A 13,298-nucleotide genomic window follows, 5' to 3' on the forward strand; every position below is an offset into this window, starting at 1 on the left:
AGGCCTTTCATGATGTGGGTTTGGAGGTCGCAGGGTCAAAGAATGGGGCCCCGTTGGCGTCGCTCGGCCAGAGGGGGTGTCGGCCGCAGGATGGCGTCTGGAGCGGCGGCGAGCGGGCACGGAAGGGATCGCTTGTTTGCGTGGGTGGGGGCATGGTCGAGGGCGAGTTGAGGTCGCCTCGGGACATCCGCTGGGGTGCCAGTGGGTGGGGGGGGCACTCTCGTGCGATACGGAGGAGCTGAGTGGTCGAGGGGCGTGGGTTGGACAAGATTCATGGATTGGTATCCGCGATTTCGGCGGCGAGGGCGTCTACTTCCTTGCGGGTGGGGCAGACACAATCTACTGGGTCGAGTGCAGTAGCAGGGGAATCGAAAAGTGCGGCATTGGATTATCAATGCAAATGTTAGCGAGTCATCACCGAGACCAGCAACACTACCCTCCCACCTGCCATTTGGCTCGAGTATTGGAGGCAAGTATACGCCCCGCTGAGGGAGGGACATGAGATCAGCTCGGTTGCCCTCAGATGGGCTCTTTCCCTCGCCCTCTCCTGATTCGCTTGAAGAAAATTCAAGTTTTCGTATCCTCGAGATCAAGGAAAAGCGTCGTTGGGTCCGGGAGAGCCTGGCACCCACCGACGGCTTGAGAGCTCAAGATCAGAGCCTCGCCAAGTCTGCCCGAGTCTCACTCGGCCACAGTCACTAATAACTTCCACACATCCATCGCCAACACTTGATACACATTTTCTGTCAACCATGGCCGCCTCTTCCCTCAGCGCAGCCTCCCATCCCTCCGAGATCCTGCCAACGCTGAATTCGATGTCCTTGATACTCAATCCTTATCCCTTCATCTTGCACGCGATCGAGGAGCAGAAGCTCCAATTCGCGTACCGGAACCTCCTGAGCTTCGATCTTGCCCTGATCGTCGTCCACCTCGTCCTGCTCGTCCAGGCGACAATCACCCTGGCATTGAAGCTGTTCTTCTTGCTCAAGAACGGCCAGCGCAGCCAGATCTGGCTCTGCCGGACACACTACCTCGTCGACCAGGCCGTCCCCTACCTGGTGCCCAACGGGAACTTCGTCATCGAGCCCTTGCAAATCACCGGATGCATCTTCTTTGAGTTCTTTAGCATCATCGTCTACTTGGTCATCAAGAACCCCAACCTAGGAATGTCGATCCCCGGGCTCCACGCAAGCTGCTTGTTTTGGTTCGCTGCTTCCTTCGTACCCGGTGCGTGTCCACCTGAGACCCGTGCACAATCATTTCGCTCATCCGTACTTTACTTGCATGCCGGATCTGGCTCTTGTGGCTTCAGGTTTCATCGGCTTCTGGCTGAGTGGATGGAGCGCTTTCTATGTTCTGTAAATCCACATGTTCATCTTCGCCCAGAAAAACCAATCCTGACCCCCTCCTCGTCCGTCATTGCGATATCAGATTTCTCTCACCAGTCCATAGTACTGGATCGAGCGGGGGACGCAAGAGAATACTCTATCACCCGGTCTTCATGAATGCCATGTGCTGGGGAGTTCCCGTCTTGATCAGCTGTTTTTTCACTGTTATCGGCATCGTCATGACTGTCAAGCACAAAAGAGTGCGGGATGCCTACGAGGTTTTGTTTACACGACTGCATCAACTCGCGGAGGATTGGAAACCGAACAATCCCCAGACCCTTAATGACAACCAACACCTCGTTAACATCATGGAATTCCTCTTGGCTGAGGGCTCTCGGATCTTTGACCTGCTTCAACTCATGGCCATCGGTTGGGCAACCACCGCAGTAGTCATCATTACTGTGAGCATCACACAATCTTCTCCCTTGTGATCGGATTGAAAAACTCAATAGCACTTGTCTCGTTACAATGTTTTCCAGTTTTATATAGCAACCATGATTACCATTGGGAAAGTGACCCAGCGTACGATGTCAATCGCCAATGGCAGGAGCACTCTCTTTCAGCACAGCTCTAAAAACCTGCTCTCTAAGCCGAAAAATTTGATATCCGAGAGCCATGATGACCTCAATTCGAAAGCCGAAACTGATTACTCCCTGGTTACACTATCAACGAAGCCCGCGTTTAGGAACAGTGTTTCTGCAAACAGCATCCAACGCAATCTGTGTCAGTATTTCTTTGGTAGCCTAGAGTGGAAGAAAGAAAAGTGATTTGAGATCTTTCTTCATCCTCCCCTGACGAGTCCAGTCTTCATACGCACAAGTTGTGGACTTATGGTCATAGCGCTGGGCTTTAACATCTGCACCAGCTTGATTTTCGTTGCCAAGATCCGAGCACTTTTGATCCAGTCAGTCCAAATTCAATCTACCAAAGGGTAGTAAAACTTACGCTAAGTAACATCTATCTTCAACCATACAGAACTTACTGGCAAGTCACTCTTTTTAGACGAGTGAAGTATGAGTGATCCGACTTAGAGGAGCACACGAGCGAGACACAAGAAAAGCCAACCTTTTAGACGAGTGAAGTATGAGTGATCCGACTTAGAGGAGCACACGAGCGAGACACAAGAAAAGCCAACCTGAGACACGGGGAGCATGGATCAGTGTTTGAGGGAAAAACCGAGTTGAATGAATCGTATTTCCTGCACACCTTTTAGATGAGTGAAGTATGAGTGATCCGACTTAGAGGAGCACACAAGCGAGACACAAGAAAAGCCAACCTAGAGAAAGACATGAGTGAGACAAGAGCAAAAGAACAGAAGATAGTGAAAGACAACAGTACCTGAGACACGGGGAGCGTGGATCAGTGTTTGAGGGAAAAACCGAGTTGAATGAATGAAGAAAAGAGATTGGGTACAATGTGCCCGAAGGCTCTTAACTAACTACAACTAGGTTTAGACTACTGCGGCGAAGCTAAGTTAATACTATAACAAGGTGACTAAATGAAACCGCAGAATAGTTCAATACCCCCCCTCTTTCACTAGCTTGCTAGGTTCAGAACGCTGATTAATATTTCATGTTTCGGTTGGGCGAGTGATTTCGTCAGGCCGTCTGCTTGCATTTCAGATGTGGAGATGTAGGTTACTGAGATTGCGCCGGATTCGAGTATTTCACGGGTCCAGTGATACTTGAGATCAATGTGCTTGGTGCGTTGTTGATACATTGGATTCTTGGCGAGTGCGATGGCTGCTTGGTTGTCGACGTGAACATTGAGTGATGGCTGATCGGAGACCTTCAAGGATGCTAGCAAGTAGGAGAACCAGACCCCTTCTTGGGCGCCCTTGTAGAGCGCTCGGTATTCCGCTTTGGTTGTCGATGTTGATACTGATGGCTGCTTCCTTGATTTCCAGGACAAGACACTGTTACCCCAACGGAGAAGATAGCCAGTGTATGAGCGTCGGGTATCTGCGCAGTTAGCGAAGTCGGCATCGGTGAACATTTGAGGGTGGCCGGTACCGCCTCCTAGGGTTAGCTTGTATGATTTGGTCGATGACAGGTAACGGATGAGGTGAATGAATGCCCGCCAGTGGGTGATACCGGGGCGCTCGAGATGCTGAGAGAGCTGGGAAACGGCAAACGCGATGTCGGGGCGAGTCGCTACCGATAGATAGTTGACTGCACCGACTGCTTGTCTGTAGTTGACGCCAAGCTCCAAGAAGGCTTCGCGTTCTTCTTCTGATGCTGCTTGGAGTCGCGAATTCGGGATCATCGGGGTCTGAGTCCGACGTGCGTTGGTGAGATTGTACTCACTGACAAGCTTTTCAGTGTATGATTGTTGGGATAGAGTGACTTGACCTGGTGAGTGAGTAAGCTTCATGCCGAGGAGAGAGGACGCTCTGCCCAGGTCTTCCATTAAGTACCGCTTTGAGATTAAATCCTTGAAGCAATTGACGTCGTGGCTGACAATCACCATGTCGTCCACGTACACGTGAACGAAGCAATGCCATCCTTCGACATTCGAGACGAAGAGACACGGGTCCGCCGGTGATGACTCGAAGTTGATGGAGTCGAAAAACGATTTGAGATCGCGATACCAAACCCGGGGCGCTTGACGAAGCCCATAAATCGACTTCTTAAGCTTCAAACAGTGACCTTGCGGAACAGTCAGACCGGCTGGAGGGCGGAGGTAGACGACTTCTTCGAGGATGCCGTTCAGGAAAGCATTCTTGACGTCCATCTGGTGAATCTCCATTCCCTCATTAGCACCGATTGTGACGACTGTCCGGAGAGCTGACTGCCGACCAGTAGGCGCATAGGTTTTGCCAACGTTGACACCTTCCTCCTGAGCGTTACCCTGCGCGCAAATTCGGGCCTTGAGCTTGATAGGAATGCCGTCGGCGTCGTATTTGCGTCGAAAAACCCAAACGGTACCAATGAGACGGAATCCCGGTTCGACCGGGACAATCTCCCATACCTCCAAACGATGCATGGCGTCGAGTTCATCTGAAATAGCCAGTAGCCAGCGCTCCGAATCTGCTGACTGCATGGCCTCTCGATAAGTGCGCGGGACGTCGTCGAGAGGATGAGCTGGCGCCAGAGCTGCCATAGCCATTGGTTTGTACCATGGTTCGTTCGAGAAGATTGACATAGCCATTTGAGCGCGGCGTTTGGTGGTGATGATGTTTGATGCGTCGACGTTAGCGGATATGGCTTTTGGTGGAGGCTGATCACTTGGCACCCATTCCCATCCGGGTCGGCCAGGGGCTGTTGCCGGGGGAACCGGTTCATCCGGGGACCTAGGGCTTGCTGCGGGAGCAGTGATAAATGTCTCCGCGGTTGTATCGGACACGTCTGCCTGCCCGGACATGGGATCCGCGGCCGGATTGGGGTCGGGTTGCAGTGGCGATTCCGGATTGACTGACGCAATGTCTTCTTCCGATGATGGTAGGAAGTCAACAGAGTCCTCAAAGAAATGGGGAGGGGATGTACCGGCTGGATAACAAGTGGAGATTCCTGGAAAAACAGTCTTGTCGAAGCGAACGTTATGACTGAACTCCACCTTGTTTCCTGGCATGAGTATTCTCCAGTTCGGAATACCCAGCCGGTACCCTACAAGGATTCCTTCTTTCGCCGTGTCGCCGAATTTGCCTTGCCTGCGCTCCTTTGGGATGTTGACGTAGGCCCTCGAGCCGAAGACCCGTAGCCTTGAGTAATCGAACTTCCTGCCAAACCAAAGTTCATGTGGAGTTTTCCACTTGATCTTTCGAGTCGGTGTGATATTCTCGTACAGTACCGCTGTTGTCACTGCCTCTCCCCAGAGCTCAGCTGGAAGATTGCCTTCTTTCAGGAGAGCCCGAGCCTTCTCGCTGGTGGTCCTGTTGCCTCTCTCCGCTACCGAGTTTTGTTGAGGAGTGTATGGAGCAGTTACGTGATGAGTAACACCGTTTGCATCAAAGAAGGCTTTGAACTCATTTGAGTTGAACTCTCCGCCTCCGTCTGTGACGACATTGACGATTTTGGATTGGTGTAAATTGGTTACTGCACGATAGTATGACTTAAATTGCTCAAACGCTTCGTCTTTAGATCGGAGAATGTAGACTACTTTGAAGTATGAAAATGTGTTGGTGATTTTAAAGTAGTAGAGGCCTCCGCCAACTGTGGGAGGAGTGATTTTCCCACTGAGATCCATGTAAACAAACTCTAGGATACGAGTCGGTGGAGGGAGAGTTTTAGAGAAGGGGAGCAAAGTGGACTTTGAGAGACGACAAGATCTACACTCTAGCGTTGAGTGGTCAACTCCGAACATGATCTTCAAGGCTTCTCGACTAGGATGACCAGCGCGGGTGTGAAGGAGCGAGCTATCAGCGATTGCGCTTCTAGCAATGAGTGGATGAGAATGCTCACCAGCTCCGGGATTGATCGGCTTGCCGTCTAGAACGAACACATTTCCCTGTACCTTTCCTTTGAGGACCGGCGAGTCAAGGTGTAGGTCCAGGACTATGAAGTCGGGTGAGTTGGGATTGGTGGTTCCGGCTGGTTTTTGGACAACGCATCCCTTGCAGAAGAGACGCCCCGAACTGATCAGTGGTTGAACGACACGCGGGACGTGAAGAGCTTTCAAACGGATTGATGATCCTAAGCCGTTGTCGATATGCACATATCCGGTACCTTCAACCTTCATAGATTGACCGTCGGCGATCTCCAGGGACGATGAGAGCTTCTTGTAAGAAGAGAAGTGTTCCTTTTTCGGGAACAGATGATCGGAGCATCCAGAGTCAAGAAACATTGTCATGTTTGAGTGAGCTGACAGGGCCTTTTTCGGATTGATACACCTGTATGCTCCGTTGCTTGAGATGCTGACGGAGTCCGACTCGTCGTTAACTGCTGCTTTGGCTTGCTTCTTCCCTTTTTTGTTTTTCTTTCGACCGGGGTGAAGTTGCCAGCATTTGCTTGCTGGGTGACTAGTTGCGGGATTGTGAACTCCGCCTTCGCAGAAGGGGACCGTCGCCATGAGGGCTGATTCGGATTTGATTGTTTGGGTGTTGGTGCTTGGGATTGAAACGTCTGATGAGCTATTGATTTTACCCTGGATGAGTTCCTTGACTTCTTCAACAGTCAGCGGACGTTTGTCGGCCAGACGATCCTTGAAGGAAATGAGGGAATCAGGAAGTTTAGCGATGATTTGTTCGCAGAACAGGTGCTCGTGAAGATGGACGTCTTTCGGGATTCCGATTACCAGTCCGACAGAAGAGATAGTGGCCAAGTGGGCACTGAGGTCTTCGAAGAAAGTTGACAGATCTTTGCCGAACTTGAGGTTGCAAAACGACTGATATACCTTAGCTTGGTTTTCAGCTGAGTTGGATTCATAGCTTGTAGACAGGAGTTTCCACAGCTTTCGTGGGTCTCGTCGGTTGGTATCGTTGACAAACTTGTTGTTGTTAAGTTGTCCCATGGTGCGTACCAATATACCAGCGGCTTTTCCTCTCCTTGCTTCATAGATCTCAAACTTCGTTTTGTCAGTCTCCGGGGGAGCTTCGATATCGCGAAGGAGATACTTGTCAAGGTTGAGTTCTTGACAGTAAGCAAGGACCTGGGTTTTCCATTCTGCCCAGGTGGTTTTGCCGAGGCTTGGTACGGTGTCTTTCGCCGTTTTATCGGACAACATAGTGTTCGAGCTCAGAGATGTTGGGATCTAACAAACGTCGGTTAACCAGCGCTAGACTGGGCTCATAACCTTTTAGACGAGTGAAGTATGAGTGATCCGACTTAGAGGAGCACACGAGCGAGACACAAGAAAAGCCAACCTTTTAGACGAGTGAAGTATGAGTGATCCGACTTAGAGGAGCACACGAGCGAGACACAAGAAAAGCCAACCTGAGACACAGGGAGCGTGGATCAGTGTTTGAGGGAAAAACCGAGTTGAATGAATCGTATTTCCTGCACACCTTTTAGACGAGTGAAGTATGAGTGATCCGACTTAGAGGAGCACACAAGCGAGACACAAGAAAAGCCAACCTAGAGAAAGACATGAGTGAGACAAGAGCAAAAGAACAGAAGATAGTGAAAGACAACAGTACCTGAGACACGGGGAGCGTGGATCAGTGTTTGAGGGAAAAACCGAGTTGAATGAATGAAGAAAAGAGATTGGGTACAATGTGCCCGAAGGCTCTTAACTAACTACAACTAGGTTTAGACTACTGCGGCGAAGCTAAGTTGATACTATAACAAGGTGACTAAATGAAACCGCAGAATAGTTCAATAACTCTTTCCTCACTGATCACGGGAACCTGCGTGTTATTATCACTCTCGCTGTTAATCCAAAGCGTAAGTCTGGACACAAGACGACATTGATTGGATTTCTAGCGTCTATAGTGACATTAATTTCTCTCAATTTTCCCCTCAGCTTATCCACATTCGCCCATAGCTACATTACTCCGCAAGAGTTATCTGTTTTATGACCACACAAGCGCTTGGCATGTGCGAACGCCTCGCAGTTTGAGCCGAACACCGACTGGCGTTTATATCCGTCTTATCTAACGACTTATCATCCATCTTTTAATATGCACTTCGCCCGCTTTTGAATGGCATCGTCCGTCATTTTTCTTGACTGATTTGCGACATGGCTACCTTTTGTAAGAATAATTGATACGCGCCTGAGGGCTGATCACGATTTTAGAAGAGATGTTGCTGAAAAAAAGAGCCCAAGATTCGACTACCAAATCTCTCTCTCAGAATCAGATGTTTAGAGACACCTTGTTGCATAAATGTGTTTTCACGTTCTCCATAAGCAATCTCCCATCTTACAACTCTATTTCATGAGATCACGCTGTAATTCAAATCAAGAACCTGTAAATCCAACCCGTACAATGCACAGCCCTGGCCCGGAAAACACGGCCTTGGCAAGGGAAATCTTTACATTTCGTAGATTCAAATTGACTGGTACACCGACGGGGCCTATGTGGTGCAGCCAAGCGGCCATTGCTTCCATGTTGAGCCAGCCCGCCCGCTCTTCAAACAGAGAACATGTTGAACCTCGTCTAACCACTTTCTATTTGAGACTGGAATTCCCTGCCGCTCCTCTGTCGAGCTGGACAACGATTTGAACAGCTGCCCACTCAGGCAAGGCTCTAAGTTCTGCTGGAAACGAAGCAATCGATTTGAGACGAAGCCGGATCTCGCGATTTTCAACTCAAGGCAGGTTCTTTCATAGTTCAGGAGGTTCTCGAGGTGTGCACAGAGTCTAGAGGGACGGTACCCTTTCGAGTAGCCAGCACCTGCCCTGCTCATTGCCATCCCTTTTCCATCGCTGCGCAACGGATTCGAGATACAGACAAGTTTTTAAATTCCTGAGTGGCCGGCAACGAGATTGGCATGCTTGTTTGGATTGGTCGAAATTGACATCCTTTGCCTGCAGTCTTGCTGATATCAGCCTCAGGGAACAAATAAAATCATCCTTCCTAGAGCTTCCCGGTTTTGCCCACCAAAACAGTCGAGCTCGACAGTCCCATTTGTTTCGTGCCTCTTGACTTCTTAACACCCCCCAAACATTTCACTAAATCTTTGATAATATCAGAGGCCACGATGCGTACGAACACCCGGGAAGACCTTCCCAGAGCCTCACACCCAGCTTCCTTGAGCACGATGTCTGTCAACAGCTTAATACCGTCCGAATTCCCCTTCAAGAATTTCTCATCCTGGCCTCAGTTTTCCTATGCCCTAGAAAACTTGGCCATCTCTATCGCGACAATCATCTCTGCTCTTGCCGATTGTATCTTGACTCTCTATCTGTGGATTCCTCTCGGCTTGACGCGCAGCTTGATCCAGAATGTCCTCGAGCCCTTGCTTTGGTTTCTCACTTCACAGCCCAATCCTGGCCCTGAGGCTCAGATAATAGTACCCAGGGTGGTCGTCATATCCGGTGCCAGCTCGGGGATCGGTGCCAGTCTGGTGAAGCGATACGCAGGGCCCGACAGTATCCTCGTCCTCTTGGCGAGGAACCCGGCCAGATTGAACCAGGTCGCAAAGATGGCCCGAACCGCTGGATGCAAGGCCGTCGAAACTCACTCGATCGATTACGCCCACGACGATGCCGAGAAGTCGATCAAGCAAGTCATCCAGGCCGCGCACCAAAAGTATGGCTCCATCGACCTCGCTATCAGTAACGCCGGCACGGCCACTTTCACCGATGACAACCCACATGGACCAGAGCCTTGGGGTGAAAAGGTCGGTTTCGTCTTTCGTCCATCCATCCCAAGAGCATGCAAATCGTCTGAATCAATTTTATTTATAGGCCGCACAGAGAATCACGAAAATCAACGTGTCTTCGACCTACGCGTTTATCATGTGCGCTTGGGAGCTGATGAAGAAGCAACGCTCGGGGAATGTAAGTGAACACATGAGGATTATGGGGGTATCAAGGCGAATAGTGTGCTGATGGTTTGCAAGTTTTGGTCATGTAGATCTGTATCATCTCGTCGATAGTAGCCTTTGCGGGCCCGCCGGAATTTGCAGCATATGCGGCGACGAAGGCGAACCTGATGGCGTTCTCGCAATCTCTTCGAGCACTCTCTACGCCATACGGGATCCGAGTGAGCTGCATCTGTCCCGGGTTCATCGAGTCGGGTATGAGCGGCGACTTGCTGGCCGCGGGCTCGTCGGTTCCTGGATTCCTGCTTGCGGACTCGGACGATATGGCCCAGCGGATCAAGCAGGCCGTCGACGGGGAACAGGCCGGCGTCGTCTGGCCGATCAGCCACGGTCTACCCCTCATCATGGCCAGTCGATTGAATTGGCTCAACGGAGACCTGTCCCGTTGGGTCATGAGCAAAATGGGCGTCGCCGGCCAGATGGTTTCCTAAAGCAAGACTTGACTGATGGGGCTTTGAGCAGAAACAAAATCCAGTGTTGCGTCAGAATTAGTCTATTCATACAGATATGCAGACTCCAGCTTATTCTTTTAAATTCAAGAACAGTCGATATGTGCACATTACGTTACTCAGAGCTAGTCTATCGCAGGTCTATCCTACACCTCATGTCAACAATTTCTCGACTTTGAAAACTTAGAAACCAATATAAAGAAATTATTGTCTGTCAGAAAGTATCACTCAGAACCGGGTTGAAATATTAGCTATGTATCAATAACTAGAAATTGGTTTGAAAATTATCCAGTGGTACAGTAATACTGAGATTCACAGAACTTGCATGCATAAGAAGGGTTCCGAGTCCAGGCTGTGATGAGATAATGCTCTACCGGCGCAAAAGAACCGTGGTAATACAGGCAAGAAGAAGAAGTTTTGTAAGTCGAAATTCCAAAATAAACCAGGGAAAAGGTGCTAAGTCTGGTTGCGTCTGCTACATCCGGGCGGGATCCAGGTGGTTGGAAAGCAAGAAGGACAGGAATGATGATGATTTATCAGCCGGGGGGCTCGACCGGCGGCAAGCCTTTCTTCTCTACTTCTACTAGAAATTGGTTGGCATCGTTCATGCGGACAGCTTCTTCATGAACTTTATCGAGCCACCTGGGGGATTCGGACGGAAGAGTCATTCAACATGAGACACCTAAAAATAAAAAAAACTTTGAAGACTGACCTCTGAAGTAAATTAGCGTTATCACTCTTCAAATCTTTGATTTTCTGTTCCTGTTGGGTGTACTCTAGTTGCAGAGTGCACAATTCATCTTGTAAAATCTATAAAGAAGAGCTCAGTTGAATTTATTAGGACGGTGCGATTCTTCCAAACGAGTGGAATCTGGACTAACCTGCACATTTCGTTCCTTCTCCCTCATGACTTCAGCATGGCTTGCCACCCGTTCTCTCAGCCTTGCTGCTTCGACTCTCAACAATCTTGTCTCATCTACCTCAGCCCTAGATCGTTCTTCCCTTTCGCGGAGGGCCTCATTCATGACCAGTAAGCGTTGTGCATTTTGTCCCTGAGTCTTGTACAAAGTTGCTAACTCGTCTCGCAGGGTGCTCAGTTGAGATTCCAAAGATGCCGTATAGGCCCGGGAGACAGAGGAGCTGTAATTTGACGAGAATCATCAGAGAAACAGCCAGGTGATTGCGGGGGTTGTACTCGGCGATAGTCGATATTCACTCACTCCCCACCTCCATTGGATCCACCGCCACCAATTGACCCGGCCGCTTTAAGAAGTGCGCTGTTACGTTCTTTGAGGATAGATGTTTGCTGTGCGAGTCTACGGTCTGTGACAGGTTAGAATTACAGTTGGTTAGCCCAAGAACACTAAGAGAAAAGTTCATGGGTACGCACAGTCATTGATAATTGAGTTGTAGGCTTTCTCATTGGCATCTCGAGCAACCAAGCCCTGTTGGATGACATCCTGCCATGACATTGGGGAATCGAGCTGTCAGACGCTTCTGATCATTCGTCGGTGTCCGAAAATCGTTGGGGGTTGAGTTTAGGAGCAGTTGCAGGAGCTGTTTGGGGCGAGTCGGGTTGGATGTGTATGGCCATTGTGGGGAATTTCCACGCCGAAGCATTGAGCCACTCGGTGATCGGTCTCCCCGGGCAACATCTCAAATATGTACAATCTTCACCACGGGCAAGGGGCGGGGAACCATAACTTAAGGGTCAGCCTTTATGCACACCAAAGAAATACCACATGTACACCATTTTTGGTGTGTATTAGTGTGCACTCCAAAAAAATGGAGTGCACACTCATGCACTCCAAAAAATTGGTGTGCACACTCATGCACTACCTGATTGGTAGTGGACTTCTCTTTACTCTCACCAATGGTAGGCTTCTAGTAGAAGCCCACCAAGTCTAGCATAGAAATTCTATGCTACACTTAAGGTGTTCAAAGTTGAAATCATAAAATTTTCAATGCATAAAATCATAAAATCATAAAATTTTCAAATGATGATTTTAGGCCCCGTTTGGCACCAAAATAATTATAGGTGATATAATTGCTGATTAATTCAATAAGAAATAGAAAATTCAACATAAAGCCTCCAATTTTTTTTTGTAGGCAACCTACAGTGCTGGTCTCTTCAACTGTCAAATCAGATTCAACTGATTCAGCCATCTTCAGCACCATAATACCATTATATCACTTTTGACCAATATGAAGTGATATAATGGTATTATGGTGTTGAAGATGGCTGGATAAGTTGATTCTGGGTTCACAGTTGAAGAGACCAGCACTGTAGGTTGCCTACAAAAAAAATTTGGAGGCTTTATGTTGAATTTTGTATTTTTATTGAATTAATCAGCAATTATATCACCTATAATTATATTGGTGCCAAACGGGGCCTTATACGTACCATTTTAGAAATGGTGCTCTAATTTGAGTGTGTGGGTGGTACATATTTTTTTCAGCTTAGATTTTATGATTTTATGGTGTTATGATTTTATGCAAGTCAACTTTGAACACCCCAACTACTCTTGGGGGCAACTTGGTGGTAGTCAAGCTGTGCTAACAGCAGCCCTTTTGCCTGTAGTGTTAAGTCACCCCTACTGCTGCTGCACTACAGAGCGTTTAGCAGCAAAAAAGGCCAAAAACCCACTCCAAAGAGCTTTAAAAAGTGTAGAAGGATTTTCTATGACCTGTGCAAGTTGGGTAAGAGCAGAGAAGATGCAATTCCCCCAATTCTACAATCAGAATCCTGCAAAACTACACCACACCAACACTTTGGTTAGCTTAGCTGGAACACTGTTGTTCCTACAATTGAATGTTAGTCTCACCAGGATGTAATTGCTCAAGTTGGTCACTTCTTTTAGCTTGGTGAGTTCTGCCTCTTTTTTACACACAAAAGCACAATCCTTGAATGCTCTGCAAGAAATTGTGCTCTTGATACTCAGATTTACAGCGGTGTGAAACCTTTTGTTACGGGAACAGCAGACACGCAAGCTTTTTGATATGACCCAAGCTGGAAAACAGGGCCGCCAAAAGAGGAA

The 13,298-nt window shown here is 48.8% G+C and overlaps 4 protein-coding genes across 4 annotated transcripts; 2 read left to right on the forward strand and 2 right to left on the reverse strand.

The window, feature by feature from the left end:
* Nucleotides 1–35: 35 nt before the first annotated feature.
* PtA15_7A533 (uncharacterized protein) lies at nt 36–500 on the reverse strand (the record flags this gene model as incomplete). The annotated part of the gene is made up of 1 exon (XM_053171149.1): nt 36–500. The coding sequence occupies one exon, from the start codon at nt 498–500 to the stop codon at nt 36–38; it is 465 nt and encodes a 154-aa protein (XP_053022359.1).
* Nucleotides 501–752: 252 nt separating this feature from the next.
* On the forward strand, nt 753–2,323 carry PtA15_7A534 (uncharacterized protein; the record flags this gene model as incomplete). The annotated part of the gene is made up of 5 exons (XM_053171150.1): nt 753–1,227; nt 1,313–1,358; nt 1,432–1,789; nt 1,868–2,111; nt 2,193–2,323. The coding sequence occupies 5 exons, from the start codon at nt 753–755 to the stop codon at nt 2,321–2,323; spliced, it is 1,254 nt and encodes a 417-aa protein (XP_053022360.1).
* Nucleotides 2,324–8,965: 6,642 nt separating this feature from the next.
* Nucleotides 8,966–10,242, forward strand: PtA15_7A535 (uncharacterized protein; the record flags this gene model as incomplete). Its single annotated transcript, XM_053171151.1, has 3 exons — nt 8,966–9,607; nt 9,675–9,767; nt 9,844–10,242. 3 exons carry the CDS (start codon nt 8,966–8,968, stop codon nt 10,240–10,242), a joined length of 1,134 nt encoding a protein of 377 aa, XP_053022361.1.
* A 554-nt stretch (nt 10,243–10,796) lies between these two features.
* PtA15_7A536 (uncharacterized protein) lies at nt 10,797–11,732 on the reverse strand (the record flags this gene model as incomplete). The annotated part of the gene is made up of 5 exons (XM_053171152.1): nt 10,797–10,902; nt 10,973–11,070; nt 11,142–11,400; nt 11,481–11,583; nt 11,651–11,732. The coding sequence occupies 5 exons, from the start codon at nt 11,730–11,732 to the stop codon at nt 10,797–10,799; spliced, it is 648 nt and encodes a 215-aa protein (XP_053022362.1).
* Between the last annotated feature and the right edge of the window lie 1,566 nt (nt 11,733–13,298).

The sequence above is a fragment of the Puccinia triticina genome, chromosome 7A, assembly GCF_026914185.1.
Source record: "Puccinia triticina chromosome 7A, complete sequence".
Taxonomy (NCBI): Eukaryota; Fungi; Basidiomycota; class Pucciniomycetes; order Pucciniales; family Pucciniaceae; genus Puccinia; species Puccinia triticina.